Raw genomic sequence first — 16,966 nt, forward strand, 5'->3', positions numbered from 1 at the left:
GCTGCTGCTCCCGTCCCGGCGGGGCCAGGGCGCTCCTGGACATCCCTGTTTGCTCTGAGACCCTCCCGTAGGAGCGGGGAGGAAGGAGCCCAGAGCGACATTCCCGCTGTGCAGAGCTCTGCAGTGATCCCAGTCCCACGCCACGTGCTGGGCTGCACAGAATTCCATCCCACTGTCCGTGGAGGTAAAATGGAAGGCAGTAGGTCACAGGCCTAAGGGCCTCTGGATGTCCTGCCATGGACAAATGGCTTTTATAGTGCTCATTTATTCACTCTACGTTTCAAAACCAGCCCTACAGAAGATTATCACAGTAAGACCTCTGTGCCTAAAGGAAGAGTTGTAAAAGAAAAGCGAACACAGAGACTGGACAAGCAGCAAGAGCCCACTGCACCCAAACCCTGAGTTAGCTGAGGCCCTTCTCCAGCCCTCAGCGTTGCTGTGTCTGCCTGTCCCACACAGCAGCTGTGGAGCCTGGTCAGTGCTGCCCACAGAAGGCTGTTCGTGCTCCTGTCCGGGGCCGCTCCGTGATTCCGGTATCGATCCGTAAGCGCTGGCGTTGGCAGCGCTGTGCAGCAGCCTTGTGTAACACGATCGATGCTCGTTAGGGACAGAGGGCACGGAGCTGTGCAAGGAGCAGAGGCCTGGATGTAGCAGGGTTTCTTCCAGAAAGATAAGGATTCTCCAGGTGGCCATCGGAAAGCCATGGCTGGGTTCTCTTCACAGAAGATTCCTCCACCCACACCTGTGGTCCTCTCCAAGTTTCTCTTCAGACCTGAAGTCTCAGAATGCCTCTCCCACCTTCACTCTGCACATTTTATTTGCATGTCAGCAGCATGAGGATTTGTAGCCAGCAATGCTTCCGAGCCAGATCTGATGTTTCTGATTCATAATTCTGGAGGTAGAAGACCGGACTGGAAGATGGCATGGGAAAGCCCCTGACCCCAGTGAGGAAATGAAACCAGTCCCCACCCTTCTGACACAGAACCTCCTGTTCTGCTGCCTGACAGTGACTGGGTTTCTCTATTCAGAGGCTGGAATGAAGGAGAAAGTTTCTGGTATTTCTGATTTGTTAACTTGAATTCTCAAGTAATTAACTTGAGTGACCAAGTCATGCAGATCCCGTGTGTTCATCTCACTGTTCACTGCAGCTTATAACAAGGCAGGATGGAAGGGAAATAGCTGAAGAGTGACTTCCTTGTATTGTGGTTGGAAAATATTTAGGCAGTGCCACTGGCAGTCCCTGCCCAGGCGAGGACTGACAGGCAGCAGACGTGACTGCAGCTCACTGACCATGGAACATCACTGCTAGTCAGTGATACTGAGATTTAGACCTCTTCAGCACCCTTAGTGTAGCCTCGGCTGAAACGAAACTTTTATTCTCCAAGAAGGCACCTGCACGGTCATAAGGAGCCTTTCAGTTTTCAGATCTTGTTTTATGGAGTCCATGGAAGCGAAGATGGCTCATAACACGATGAAGACTTGAGAGAACTCAGCTCATGGAGTGAAAACACCACATCCAGTGACTCTGCTCACCTGCAGCTCAGCACCTTCGCAGGTCGTGTCCGTGTGAGGTGACAGGATCTGCTCAGACACCGGGGCCATGACTTCGAGCAGGTTCCACTGCTCGACCCAAAATCATGTCCAGCTGCAGAACAGGAGTTGTTCCTGCTCCAGCCCCAGCTGCTCTGGTAGCTCAGCCTGGCTCGTTGCTGTCTGAGCAGCATGGGAGAGGCTCTGCTTGGAAGGAAACTCTCTCTCTCCAGCTTCATGAGCATTTGTGTTGCAGGTTTTTCTTTTGTCATGGTTGTATCATTGTTTCATTGTAGGCCCCTTCTCCTGTGAACCCCAATGCCCTGGACCGCACTGCTGCTTGGCTTTTGAATATGAACATGCAGTTTTTAGAAGATGAAAGCATTGACCCAGATTCCAAGCACAGGGATAAGCTCAGGAATAAGGACGAGCTCAGCCAAGCAGAAAAGGTAAAACCTGACTGGATTGAAACAAGTTTCTGAATAGAGAGAGGATTTCCTTGAATGTTATTCCCTGAGCACCCCGGGGAGAAGGCGGGCTGTGTGCAGGTCCCTGAGCAGCAAAGAGGGGCCAGGTTGCTCCCTGTCCTACTTGGCCTCACAGGGAACTTGTGGGGAACGTTTGGGAGGCTTTCACACACTCAGGGACTGGAATCACCTTCTGATGAAAGCAAGTAAGAAACACAGGAGCCAGGAATCAAGTGCTGGTGCTGCCCTGAAACAAATTCTGCAGCCAGCCAGTGCCTCTTACTCTCCCCATTCCAACTCACCCAGCTGCTGGGAAGAAAGCTTATAAAGGGGATAAAGCACACCTGTAACAGGTGGAGTAAGGCACAGACAGCCTCGTGCCTCACAACAGGGACATGGAGCAGGAAGCAGCTTCCATGTCAAAAAGCTGTTCACAGACCTAAAAATTAAGTCCAGATTTTGGTCTCAGAGACAGCACTGGTGCCTGGGTGACTTTGTGTCACTTCCACGAGCTTACAGCAGTGTCTCACTCATCAGGGCCTGGCCAGTCAGGGGTCTGCCAGGAAGCCATATGCAGAGTATTCAGTCTCAGCCCCTGGGCCCACAGAGGCCCTGTGCCTCTGAAGCAGAGGGGTGCTGCTCCCTTCCCCTCCTTCTTGGGCAAGTCTGGGGTGGGAGAAGCTGGGAAGAGAAAAGTAGGCCTGGCTAGGATGAAAAGAAGGATAATGAGGATCCAACAGTCAGAATCTGGGGAAATCCCATCTTTGCTGATTGCTGCTTCTGCAAGGTTCTTTCTCAGCAGCCTGGCCCTGCCAGGATTGTGGCACTTGAGCATCAATAGCATTTGGGATGTTTCCTGAATGTGCTTCTCTTCTGTCACACCAGCACTGCAGACATCATCCTTGCCTAAGCCCCCGTCCTGTTTCCCAGCACAGACGTGTCTCTGGCTTTGTTCCAGTAGCCTTCCTGTGCTCATTCTGCTGTGCTGTGTCATCTGGGGGCTGTCACCTCTTAAACCCAAGGAAAATGCTGAGGGCAGGTGTTGTAGGAGCCAGGAGGTACAAGGCAGCAGCTCCCAGCTGCCCCAGGAAGATCAGGGCAGTTTTGTGGGTTCAGCCCATCCTGAGTGGGCACAGGGCAGGCAGTGGTGGGGTTACAAACTCCGATGGCACTGCAGCATCCCAGTGCCTGCCCCAAGCCCAGCGGGAGCCCCAGCCCAGGCTGTCTCATTGCCATGCAGCATCTTTCCTTACTCTGCTGTCCCATCAGTCACTGACATTCAAGATCACCATTAGCATAACCTCTCTCCCCATTACTGTAAGACCTGAATGGTAACTGAGAATGAGACAAGTGTTCTAGAGACAGGAGCGACTCCTTCGGGCTCTGAGGCCTCTCCTGCTCTCCTCTGAGCTCACTTACGCTGCTCCTATTTTAAGGCTAGGGTAGGTATTTAATCTTTCCTGTTCAAGCAACTCCCTGCTGTCTGACTTCAGTGCTACTGTGCAGCTTTGCTCCCTCATTGCTTCAGGTTCCATGTACAGACCGTGTCGTTCCTGTGCTGCAGTAAGAGCTTTGCTAAAGGAAAACCGCCTTGCTCCAGTACTTTTGCAGTTCAGGAAACCATCAGCTTCCTAAGTTTTCCATCCTTGGGAGCTGCAGTTATTTTTGCAGTGGAGTGCTGCAAAAATATTTGCAGTTATTTTTGAGTGGAGTGCTGGCCAGTCCCCAGCAGCAGCCTGGCTGCCCTCCCCTCTCCCTGGAGCTGGTCTGGAGTCACACGAGTGCTCTCAGACCGGGGACATGGCCCAGCCCATCACTGCAGTGCCTACCCAGGTGTGATGGCCAAAGGGGAAGGGCCAAGTGAAGACACAAGAGTGCACTTCTCTCAGTTCATTAATAACACTGAAGCCTTTTTCCTGTATCTGACTTTAAAAGCAGCTTGCCACATCATCAGCTGCATGTTAATTATTCTAAAGTTATTCCAGTTGAGATGCTTTTTTAAAAGACTATGTCCAAATATAATTTTTTGAAATTAAAGCAGTTTTGTTGAGCACACACTCACTGGATTTTCCTTTAGCAAAGCAAGTTTACTGAATGCTGTGCTGCCGCAATAGCTGAACCCAGTTTTACCAAGTTCAAAAGCTCTTAATTTTTTAATTGCTTTATGTAATTCTGCTGCTGATTTATAGCTTCCCCCAAATGAGCACTACAACTGTGGGGTCTTGGCTTCATGCAGCAGCTCTTCTTGGACTGAACCCTGGTTTGATATCTGAGTTAAATGCTGGGCCCAAAAGGCAGGAGTGCTCTGTGCCCTGCTCAGCCAGCACGGTGCCCTCGGCTCGATGAAGAGTGCTGAGACAGCAGTGTCCTGCGTTTGTCACTGCCCCTCGCGCTTGGCACCCAGCCTGCCCGAAGCCTCCCCCGTTTACTGCTGCAGACTGAAGAGCTCCTGCGTGAACCCCAAATCCCACGGCTGCAGCCTCCCTGCCTGTGCGAGCCCCGCGCTGCCAGTGTGAGACGCTGCCCGCCGCCTCTGCCACGGGCCCGCTCTAACCTGCATTTCCCCTGTGAAATGCCAGACTCTGCTAACAGCCCACTCTCTGCACCTGCCAGCGACCTGCCCGCCCCGCGGACCCGGCATCGCCCCTGGCGCCCCGAGAGGACGGAAGAGGAGGTGTCGGCAGCGGGGTTGTCTGACACGGGTTTGCAGCTATAGTCTGATACAAGGAGAGGGGCGCGAGCGGGCTTGGGGGAAACCCTGGCAAGGGCAAACCCTACGAGGTAACGCGGCACATGTGTTTTCTCCTCCCGTGTCTGTCCCTGCGCGCTCAGTACCAGCAGGACCTGGTGGTGCTGCAGGACAAGCTCCGCATCTCCAACAAGAAGCTGGAGGAGTATGAGACTCGCTTCAAGTGCCAGGAGGAGACCACGCAGAAGCTGGTGCTGGAGTACCAGGCCAGGCTGGAGGAGAGCGAGGAGCGGCTCCGGAGGCAGCAGGAGGATAAGGAGATCCAGATGAAGGGCATCATCAGCAGGTACAGGGAGCTGGGAGTGCTGGGGATGGCAGTAAGGCAGGGCAGCCTGGCTGGCTTTAGAGCTCACCCCTTCTCAGGAGAATCAGGATTCTTTGGAGGTGCAGGCAGGTTTCACATACGGGTTTTCCCCTCAGTGTTACCTGGGACAAGGAAAACCCCAGTGTTTTCCTGATGCACAAGGGCAGAACCTCAGGAGGGCAGAGTTTGGAGGCTCTGGCAGGCTTGTTCTGTTCGTATAGCTATGGCTCTCATCACCTGTAACTCTAAATCCCTTTCTCCCACCCAGTGGGAAGTGGTTTACATTGGTCCAGGGCTGTTTCAGTGCAGCAGGTTTCACCTTTACCTGAGCCAAGCCCGCTCAGTCAGCCCTCACCACTGGGTCAGCCTTCACTGTGCTGTCACTTCAGCTTTGGGGCACTCTGCTAGAAAGAGCTCCAGGGAAGAGTAAGAGCCAAGAAGAAAAGCTTGGTTTGTGGGTAAGAGGAGGCAGAGTGTGAGTGCAATACCTGCGTTTAGCAGAGCCCAGCCAATGTAATTTTTTCTTGTGTGCTCGGCTCCCAGACTGATGTCGGTTGAGGAGGAGTTAAAGAAGGACCACGCTGAAATGCAGGCTGCTGTGGATTCCAAGCAGAAGATTATTGATGCACAGGTGAGTGCCCCGTGCCAAAGGCTGCTGCAGTTTTCAGGGTGGGTTTGCCAACACAGAGCCCCCCTGCAGCAGTGCCAGCCCACGGTGAGACTGTGTGGGTGAGTCAGCTCCAAGCTGCAGGCAGGGCCAGGGCAGCTGCAGCAGGACACAGTGACTGTCACAGCTGTGTGCAGCTGTGGCACAGAGGGCATGGGGTGGCACAGAGGGCATGGGGTGGCAGTCTGGGGAGGGATCGTGCCCACAACTTAGTCAGTGAAAGGATCACATCCCCTGGAGCACTGCTTGGTGCTTGATGTCCCAGTAGTGTCTGGATCATCAGAACCTGGACACAAGGAACACACAGCCTGCCCACAGCCAAGCCAAGGTGTTTTTTCAGCCTTTGGATTGTGATTTGCAGGATTGGGAAGCTCAGTTGCTGCAGTCGGTTACAGTGGAGAGGAGCATCACATGATGGATGCAAAACACTGTGCTTGGAAAAGAGAATATAAAAATACAGCCCATAATCTTTTAGTTTGTCTAACAGAGACCACCATGTCCTCACCAACCAGGCCTCCCTACAGCTTGTGGCTCAGAAGTGATAGTATACTCTGGCCTTACACTTAACAACCCTATTGATCACTGCTCAGGACTAATTCACTGTACTGCTAATTAAAAAGGAGACAGTTGTAACTTTGTAAAAAATCCCCAGCTTTTCTGGGGAGGAATTTGTTCAAAGCTGCTAAATCATCCATCCTGTTCTGTTCCATGCTCCAGCAGAGCCAAGCAGACCCAGGGTGTCCCTAAGGTGTCAGTAGTGGTACCTGCAGCCTCCCAGCAGCTCTGGGACCTTCTCCTGTCCCCTGCACCTCGTGGGGTAGATGTGAGGATCTGACCATGTCCCTGCACTCTCTGCTCTTCCCTTTCAGTCACCTCAGGCTGTACATGTGTTGGACGTGTTCATTGCTGGACTTTCAGAGTTACACACAAGCAGCTGCTGTGTCCCTGAGCTGGTTCTGTTGCTCTGCTCATGGCAGTCACAGGAAGATGACATTTGTTCAGTGTCACAAAGAACAGGAGTGGTAGAATCAGGCTGCAACATGGAAGCTCTTGCTCCCATCCTTACAATGCTGTAATCGGTGAGAGCTGCCATCAAAGACAGCCTGGGAGGCTACAAGTCATTTAAACTATTAATTTATACTAATTAAATACTGACAGGAATAACTATCTTGGGAGAGTTTGGGTTTAGAAATGGAATCCTACCAGCTTTTGTAACAGCTGAGTTAGAACAAACAGTACAGTGTATAACTGAATAATTAGAGCAACTGTGTTACCTCCATTTTCATCAGGATCCTGAAATAAATGTAGCTGTCATTGCACAGGCAGGGGATATTTGTAGTCCTGCGGATTTCAAAAAGCGCTGTGTAGCACTTAAAACCCCCCCACCTAGGAATGCCAAAGAGAAAAGTCCTGGTCCAGAAGGCCTCTGGGTCACTGTCTTGGGCTGAATCCCAGAGGGACAGGGCCCGTGCTTTCCACTGACCGTGCCCTCTGCCGTTTGCTTGCAGGAGAAACGCATTGCTTCCCTGGATGCTGCCAACGCACGGCTAATGAGTGCCCTTACTCAGCTGAAAGAGAGGTACAGCATGCAGACACGTAATGGGATCTCCCCCACAAACCCAACTAAATTGCAGATTACAGAGAATGGAGAATTCAGAAACAGCAGTAATTGTTAACGCGCGGAGGGCGCTGCCGCAGGAGAGGCCTGGCCGGAGGGACCGTGCGCAGCAGGCGTGAGCCGCGGCTTCAGAGAACGGCTGCTCCCCGAGCACCAGCTCCTTACTGCGGACGGCGCCGACTGACCCTGCTGGGAGATGTCCTGCCAGCACTTTGAGGGACGGGAATGTCGAGTGTGAGATGAGTGGCATAAGGAAATAACATATATTTGAGAATCGCTGTCACTGTTGGATTTGAGTCAGTGTTTAATGTTTAAACAAAAGTAACCTTTTCCTTCTAAACTGCCCAAAGGATATGCCTCACCCCTCCCAGCAAGGAGTAACGTCCTTGTCGTGCAGTAAGCGAAATGAAGGGAGCTGGGCAGAGCCTGCAGCAGGCAGGGGCCCAGTAAGTCCAGCTCGAGCGTGCTGCTGGATGTAGCATCCGAGGGATGGCAGCAAAGCCTGGCCCGCTCCTCCTGTGACTCCCCCCGGAGCACAGCCCTCCCAAAGTGAACCCCAGCCCAGCCCAGCCCAGCCCAGCATCCTTCCTGAGGGCTTTTGTGAGGCCGCTGACGTTTACGGCATCCACAGGGCATTTATGCAGCTAATTAGTGTTTAATTAACTCCGCCCATCCAGGGAGCACAGTGCAGATGGAAGGTCAGGGCGGTGTGGTGGCAAAAGGGGTGCTGTGTGGGGAGCCCCGGTGGCAGGGGGGCAGGACTGGTGCTGCCGGGGGTCCCTGGGCAGCCCAGGGGCACAAAGCAAGGCCAAGGCTCTGGCACAGGAGTGGAGGGAGGAGCTGGCACCTGGAGAATGGCAACTCGATTCCTTTGGACAGCTTCTGCTCTCTCACAAATAAAGGGCAAGAGTTTTGTAAGCAATAGCCCCAGGCATTGTCCCACGCACACTTCCTGCCACAGAATAAAGTGAATGTTGCCTGAGCTTGGTCCCTGAGCTGTGATTGAGGGACAGGGGCTGGATTTGCTGGTGCCTGTTGTGGTAGAGGGGGAGTGAGGGGGCTACGTGGAGTGGCAGCTTCCTGCTTGATCAAGGGTTCATTGTGGGGATGGAATGCTCTGTGCTGAGAGTTTTACTGTTTCTGGGGAGAAAAACAGACAAAGAAACAAGAAAAAGCCCTGAAGAACCATGAAGATCGGTAATTGTATTTCTTTTCTTTCACAGTATGCATTAGAAAAAAAAAGATCCCATTTTCTGGAATACTGTCCTCTTTAAATTGGGAATGAGCACTGCATGGAAATTAACCGGCTTGAAGAATGTAAAACATGGTCATAAGGGAGTAACCACCAAGAACAGCAGCCACCACCGAAAGGCCCCTTGTCAGGAGCACTGTGCAGGCATAAGCCAGGATTAGACTTTCCCAGCGCCGAAACGCGCAGCTTCGGCACAGCCACGTTGTGCTCAGCGGAGGGACACCCCTTCACGGGGGTTGTGCCGCTGACCTGCCGCCACGGTGTGCTCGTGGGTTTGTGGTTCTTGCAGTTAGCCCTTCACAAGTCCCACTCTCAGAGCAGGTCCCTCGTACCGAGAGCCAGAGGTTCCTCTGAGATACGGACAGTGTACAGTGTACAGGACATCTGCCTATGCTCCCTCTAAAGGTTAACACACTGCTCAACGCCTGTCCTAGCTCCTCCTGCCATGTGTAAATGTACAGCCCAAGGGACTAGGACGTTCCCTGAGCTCTGCTCTGCTTAGGTTCCGTCTCCAGCCTCTCACTTCCCAGGCTGCCTGAGCAGGACACTTTGCCAGTAAGCTCTGCATTGCCGTGCTGCCCCACAGCCGTAAGGCTCCTTAACAGCATTCTTCCTCATGCAATCGTTTGCAAAATTTAAGATGCTCTTTTTCCTACACGTTTTTCTGGTCCCTGGAAGCCCTGGGCCAAGCCCAGGAGGAGCGAACGTGTTGCACTGAGGTCTCCACACCCCGCCAACACCTGCCGAGGGGTGCAGCACACAGCAGACCCCAAACGGAGCTCCTCAGAGCAATGTCATAACTCAGTACTTATGGCAAGTACAGTCACCTTTGCATTTTGGAGACTAGCACAGATGGCTTTGAAGAACCTCACAAATCTGACAAGGTTACAGCTGGAGAAAGACCCAGACAGGTTAGGAATATACAGGGTACTGTGAACGTTGGGTACGTAGATTTACACCTGCCACTGTCTCAGAGTCAAATACATAAGAACCCTGCAAAAAAGACTATTTTAAATGCTTTTGCCCTAAGATGCCTGTTTAGAGCTGATTGTTTTGAATTCTTTGTGTTGCGAGAGACTGGAGTTGTTCAAGACAGAAGTGACATAGAGGAATGGAAACGCTAACAGGGCATGGGGCGGGCGCCCCACCAGCGACGTTTCCATTCATACATGGAAGTAATTTTGGGATGCAGTCAGTGCTCTCCGTAAGAGCTGGAAAAAGAAACACCCACAAGCCAATTGTTTAGTGCTGAAGCTAAGCACAGTACATCTTAATCTTCTCCTCAACCACAAGCCAAGGCACTGCTCCCTCCCCACCCTGATCTGTCACAAACTCCTGGTTGCCCTCAAACTTGCAAATTACTGAACACATTGTTCTGCTGAAATAGCAGGAATGCTTAAATCCTTCCACAGCCAGTTATTAAAATCTTAAAAGTTCCAGTGCCAACACCTTCTGGAGTTGATGCTTAGTTTCCCAAGCCAGTACAAAAAGAAATTTAAATCAGGATGAAGTCTCGTTACAGTAGAGATTCCCCCGTTTTTCCCCGTTTCCTTTTCCTGCAACTGTCAACAACTGGACCTAACCATGACTCTCCCCTGAGAAGGTTTGGGGGCAGGTGTTCAGGCCCAGGCTCAGTTCTGTTCCTTCAGTTTGTGTTTCTGTTATTTATAAGCTGTACATTTCTGTGTGTGTGTGCGTGTGTGTGCGAGTGCAGGAGCCCCACGTGTTCCCTGCCATGGCCTCGGAGCTGGTACCTGGCATAGCAATACCTGGATCCCGAGAGGTGCTGCAGCACCAGAGCAAACCACCACTGTCCCCAAGGTTCTGTGATCGGCTCCATTTCCTTCCTGGTTCTTGCGCTTTCTACAGTAAGAGGCTGTTCCAGTGCAAACTCGTCAAAGTGTAAACAAAGCAAAAACACTCCAATTTTTATCTTAATACAAGTCTTAATATTTTTTTGTAAATGTTCTCAGTGTTTACTGTACCGTATCTATCTCACTAACAGTTGTATATAGTAACTCACTTCTGGTGCTGCTTATTCGGTCGGGATTTGGCTGTATCTCACTGCTGTGTTGGAGAGGTGGGCTCGGGCTGCCAAATCCGGATCCAGACCCATGTTCTGATTCCAGCCTCCTCCCTTGGGGATCTGAGGGAAGGGAGCAAAGCCATGGATCCAGATTTGTGCTGGGCCCACCTCAAAGATTCTGTTTTTAGAGTTTTGATTTGGGGTTTTGTTAAACTGTAGTGAACGCTCCTGAAAAAATGAGTGGTTTTGTGTGAAGGGGGACAAAAGGGTCTGACCGGTGTCCCAAGGTCTCTGCGGACTGTAAGTACCATCATTCTGGACAGGGATTATGGCTTCAGTGCCAAAAGATGGGAGGGACCCCAGTCCTTCCCCATGCCAACTAATACTACAGTGTAATCACCAGCCCCTTTTGCACCAGTTTAAGCAAATCCTGCCGCCATCCAAAGAGTCCGGTGTCACTTTGCATTGTCATTTGAGTCTGGTTGGTTTTGTTTTCTGCTTTTGCAGCTGTAAAGCACTGATTGCACTGTGAGAACATGTGGAACCCTCTGGTCTGGGAGCCAGTCCCAGAGGTTGCTGCAAGCTTGCAGGACACAGGTTCTGCTACTATGAATACTCCTAAAGGGCAAAGGGACTTGCTGGACCTCAGTGAGGTGTCACAGGCTCTCCTAGGAAAGCAATCAGCAAGGAATCAATCATTCCCAACGTTTAGATAGCTCATAAGCTTTTTCCTGTTCCTAATGTCCACACCCAGTGTAACAGAAAATGTGCTGAGGTCTGTTCTGTGATGGACAAGGAGAGAGAGGATTTCCAGTCCCAGATGGCAGATGCATTGATGTGTTCAGCCAGGACAGCCACAGGCTGTGGCGCAGGGGTCTGATCTGAAAGGGGCTCATTTCCCCAGCAATCCCAGGGCAGGGGGAGCAGCCGTGGGGCGAGGCCTTTCTGACAGCAGCCCCTGACCAGTGGGTCCAGCAGCTCCACCACGGTCCCTGCCCTGTCCTTCACACAGCTCTGCCTGGACAGTACAAAGCAAAAGTCCAAAGTGACACCGTTCCTAGGTGGACGCTCCGTCCTTCCTACCGGCAGTGACTGCTGGGGTCACTTCCTCCCAAAGGTTTGCATTCAAAGCAATCCAGGCCTCTGGGCTGGCCAGGACTGGCAGCTGGTGTGGGGCAGAGCCATGGCCTCACGGCCACCAGGAGCTCCCTTCAGTGGCCGCAGGAAGGGACAGTCCCTGCCCATCCTGCTGCTCTCTGAGCCTCAGGGCCGTTTCAGAGGAGACTGCTCAGCCAGAAGGCTCAGACAATGGCACCCGCCCTGCTCTGACCCCACACAGACAAACTGCTGCCTTTTCCTCCTCCCTTGGGGAAAATCACCCGTGCGGGAGCGGGAGGGCAACAGCAGCATGAGAACATGCAGCTCATGGGCTTTCCAAACCAAATCCAATCCTGAGGGCGTTGCACAACATCCAGAAACAACCATGCTTCTGAAAAGGGTGTCACGTTCAAGCACTGACTTTCACAGATCACCTGAGCTGTGACATTGCTGTAAATGCCATGTGGCTCTGCATCAGCTACCAGTACCCCAGAGTGCAGCCTCCATGTTCACATATTCCTTTATCATACATCACTGTGTCTTAAGATATACCTCTCTCTGTATATCTGCTTAGGCTGATACTTGTTCCTGATAAGCAGTCGCTATGTTTTATATCCTCTTATAAAGAAAAACAAATCTTTTTTTGTAAGTATGTTTAAAAAACAAAAATGCAAAGTGAAAGTGTTTGCTGAATCTCCTTCAGCTCCTTTTAAACTATGTAATAATGTACAGAGAAAGTTGTTGGTGTTCAAAGAAATGATGTGGCTGTGCAATTTATGTACATTTGCAATTAGAAATATTAAAGATTTATTTAGATATTTTACATAAGTGCTCCAGCACCTCTACTCAGTCATTTCCAGCTTTTAGAGCATCCTGGTACATGCCACATGCACATACAAACCTGTCCTATCTGCCTCCCCAAAGAGACCACTGAAATTTGCTCTCAGCAGAATTTTAGCCCTGACTCCACCACCTTCCCTTCACTCGCTTGGGGGGTCTGACAGCCAGGCCTGCTCCTGTCCCCACCAGTCCTTACAAACCACCCTTCTGCCTCCAGTAAAAGTAGCGGAAAACTTGGAGGAAAGTCATTAAAACCCTGGGCAGCATCAGCACCTCTGCCTCATTAACATAATCATAATTAGCTCCTCCGGGAGAGGTGGAAGGCTGGCTGGCTGCATGGAAATGAGTCGGGATGTGGAGAGCACCGGCGGCTGCTCCTGTGCTCAGCAGTGCTGGAGCCGGGCTGGGCACTGGGCTCCACCCAGCCGGGACAACGTTCCTCCTGTTCCCGTCAGGAACCGACCCCTGCCCAGGGAGGGAAGCCAAAACCCACCCGGGCCAAAATCCTCTCTCAGGGCTCCGCCATCCCCCTCAGCACTGTTGACTTTGAAGGCTGAGAGAAAGAAAAATGCAGCCCTGGAAACACACAGCATCTCTGAAAACGCTGCAAGGAGGGATCAGTCAAAACCACCTTGACTCGAATAAAACCTCCTTAGCGGCTGTTGGGCTTCAATAGAGCAGAGCTGAATTCTCAGCCGAAACCACCCAGAACGTCTCTGTGCTCCTGACAGCTCTCAGCAGCTGCGGCTCCGCAGCCCGGCTGCAGCCGCTCCCCGCGGGCCCGGAGACGGGCAGGGCTGGGAGGAGAGACTCGGAATGGCAGATCAGCAGCCAGAACAGCCACGGGAATACGGGGCTGGGAGGCTGGGGAGCGCAGACGTGTTTGCTTGAGGTTTTTAATCTGGAGAGTCATTTTAGCACAAGACTCATCAGCAATAATGATGTTCCAGTAATTGCACCCTTACAAGTACAGGGTTTGTTCTGAGTTCAGTGAGAGTCACTGGCCCGTGAGCTGCTCCTGGTGCCAGGCAGCACCTTCTCCAGCACAGCCCAGTCAGCGCCTTGGCAGCCATGGTCCCACTCCAAGGTCCCACTCCATCGTCCCAGCAAAGCCCAGCAGTAACTGGCAGCTGGGAGATGTCAGAACTGGGCATCTTCAAAATGCAAGAATCCTGCCCACCACAACTGAGGACAAAGCAGCAGCCAAACAGTGGCCACTGACAACTGAGGGAGTGACAGCATTAAGCCAATACCTGCCAAGCTGGGGCTGTAAGAGCACAGAAGAGCCTGGGTTTTTTTCAGTGGGAGGAAGGCAGCGAGGTGCAGAGATGAGGCTCATACCGAGGGAGGGAAGGGACAGGAACAGCTTGTGTCGGCTCCTCCAGTAACAGTCTCTGCTCCTGACAAGCATCTTCCCTTCACAGCTTCCCAAGCCCTTCACAAGCAGTCAGCTCCCACTCCACTGCAGTGGGTGAACGTCAGCATCCTTATCTTTACAATAGGGACGTGCAGTAGGAGCACAACTTTCCCAAAAGCTACAAAAGCCAAACAGCTGATTTTCCTTCCGCCCCCACCACCTTCTGCATGCAGCCATCCCACACACAGCAGCCCAGGCTCCTGAGCAAACATCCTCTGGAGAAGTAATTCAAAGCCAGGCAGTAAACAAACCTCCAAAGCCTTGGCCCCAGAGACGGGAGCGGAGCCGCTCCCTGACGGAGAGTCAATAACAACAGGAGAGCAGAAAGGAAGGAGCTGGAAGAACAAGAGTCATTAGTGGAAACTTGTTGTTTGTGCTAATTAGATCATTATCTGGAAACTGCTATTGATGTTGCTATTTTAGCTCCTGCTGCTGTTCACAACTTTATTTTATCCATGTCTATTGACTGCCCACGCTCGTCCACATCCTGCAGAAAGGGCCGGCAGTGCCACCCACAGCCAGGCCAGGGTGCAGATGGTTTGTGTCCCGTGTCAGGCAGCACCTTCTTCCCCACTGTCACCTCAGCACCTGCAGGGTCCTGAGACACTCAGGAAAAATGTTTCCCAGCTTGTCACAATGTGCCCTGTGCTATTATTGATCTTAGACAGACAGTGGATCATGTTACTTGGTTATTAAGTGAGAGGAAGAGAGAGAAGGACTTGGACACGTGGAGGATTTCTGCCATTTCCAGACAGCCAGCACAGCCCCTCAGCACATAAATAGTATTGATGCGGGCCCCGTACATGATCAGATTTCCCCACTGGTGGTATGAGCCATAATTGAATAACCTCAACATTTGATTTTTGTGCTACATCATCAAGGAGTGAAGCCTGAATAACAGAGCTCCCAAGCTGATTGACTTTGATTTATTACAGTCACTAACTATTCTTCCTCCTGAAAGCCACGGTCCCTCCTCACCCCCTGAGTGAGAAGAGCTGTGTGCTGGGGGACCTGGGCTCATGGGAGGACAAACATGAGGCTCAAGACTCATCAAACCACACATCAGTGAGCTGGTTTGCTTCCAAAACTCACATTCTCCCCTTCTCCTGCTTGTTCACAAATGAATCTGAACCTGACCTGCAGAAGGGCTTTTGTATTTCCACTGATGAGGCAAAGGAAGAGGGAAAATTGCATCACATCACTACAACAGGCTTTCAATTTTGTCTTTTACTGCAATTTCATACCACTTTCACACTACACCTGCAGTAAATTCAGCAATGACACAATGAACTTAATTCTGCCATCAGAACTGCAAAAAGCCATTCGTCTCCCACAGATGCAGTTGAGGCAGAGGGCAGGGGACATGGTGTGGGGACACAGGGGACATGGTGTGGGGACACTGCCCCCTTCCCGGGCCATTCCTGAGCACATGGATGTGCCACATGCCCCCTGGCACTCGGGTTGGTGACAACAGCAGCCAGGAGCACTCACTCCCGCTCCCTGACACTTGCTGCATCTGGGACAGCGGTGAGGAACGGGAACACCGGGAAGCGCCAGCAGCTGGCGGAGGTGTGAAGCCGGGCTGCCTTCAGCCGTGCTCGCTGAGCTCTGCTTAACACACTGCCACACCCCCCATCCGCTGCGCTGCGAACAGAAACGCGCCCGAATAAATCACCTCTGAGTTAAAAGCAGCCATTAGCTATTAGCAAACACCGCAGGCCTGGGGGCCAGGGTAATTCAATGTGATATGCTTGGGCATGCAAGGTAATAGGTTCCAGCTGAATACCATGTGATACAATCTCTTCAATGGGAGGTTAAATGAGGCTGAGACAGAGACCAGATGGATTTATCTGGGTAGCGCTGATGATTTTTTGTGTGTGTGCTTAAGGTGAAGTGAAGGTAAGTAAGGCAGAAATAATCGGAGAGAAAAGCACGAGCTGGGCTGTGTGCAGTTGGGGAAGGGATAGCGGGAGCTCGGGACCTCATCCTGCTGGAACAAACCAAGCGAGCCAGAGGATGCTCTCAAGGCAGTACAGATGGAAACAGCCAGAGAGAAATAAATACTTTATCAATTTCCCCTTATGGAGGAACAACCAGAGGGCAGAACGAGACAAGTCAAGCGTAGCTGGGCAGATGTAGACAACTCACTGCTATTTCAGCAGGAATTTGGAGCCCAAACACCATCTCTCATCCACCCAGGACATCTGCAGCGGGCAAAGGGACAGAGCCAGTGTGCTCTCTCAGGCTGAGGTGCGGCCAGAGGAGGGGCAGCTCCATGAGCAGAGTCAGTACACTTTTGCTTGGAGCAGTTTGTTCTTGCTCAGGTGGGCCACAAGGAGCTGCGGGACCCCTGCAGGGCACAGCCAGGTGTCTGCAGAGGCAGCAGGACCTCTGAGAAAGCAAAGGAAATCCCTCCCTGGGACGGTGGGCAGGCCCTGGCACAGGGTGCCCAGAGCAGCTGTGGCTGCCCCTGCATCCCTGGAATTGTCCAAGGCCAGGATGGACGGGGCTTGGAGAAACCTGGGCTAGTGGAAAGTGCCCTTGCCCATGGCACAGAGCGTGATGAGATTCCCCCACACCGAGCTATGCCATGTGGTGCTCCCTGCTCCAGAAGGTTCCAATCAACCTCCGCAATGACAGAAACGTAGAGCAAAGCGCAGCACGTAGCAGCTCCTTCACACTCATCACCACGGGCCACCGACAGGGCTCTGTCCGGCGCAATGAGGGGAAACCCTGGACATTGCTATGGAAACGTCCCGCTTCTCCCCGGGTGTGCGGCGACAACCCGCCGGGGCTCCGCGACCCCGGCCGCCCCTTCCCTCACGGCCCCTTCCCGCCCTCACGGCCCCGCCGCCAGGAAGGTTCTGGAAACGCCGGGCTCTGCCCGCGCCCCGGATCCTGCCGGGGACATTTCCAGCGCAGGGCTCTCCCGCAAGCCCATGGGGCTCCATCGGGAGGATCTGACCGAGGAGTCACCCCACGGTTCTGCTCCGTGAAA

At 52.4% G+C, this 16,966-nt stretch overlaps 1 protein-coding gene across 1 annotated transcript in view; it reads left to right on the forward strand.

Annotated features, from left to right (window-relative positions):
- LOC119709136 (DAB2 interacting protein) overlaps positions 1–12,539 on the forward strand; it is a 129,301-nt gene extending 116,762 nt beyond the window's left edge. The window contains 4 exon segments of the mRNA XM_038156523.1: positions 1,827–1,979; positions 4,830–5,032; positions 5,594–5,681; positions 7,226–12,539. Coding sequence (XP_038012451.1) covers positions 1,827–1,979; positions 4,830–5,032; positions 5,594–5,681; positions 7,226–7,393 — 612 coding nt within the window. The 3' untranslated portion in view covers positions 7,394–12,539.
- Positions 12,540–16,966: the final 4,427 nt, after the last annotated feature.

This window comes from Motacilla alba, chromosome 17, assembly GCF_015832195.1.
Source record: "Motacilla alba alba isolate MOTALB_02 chromosome 17, Motacilla_alba_V1.0_pri, whole genome shotgun sequence".
In the NCBI taxonomy this organism is placed as follows: Eukaryota; Metazoa; Chordata; class Aves; order Passeriformes; family Motacillidae; genus Motacilla; species Motacilla alba.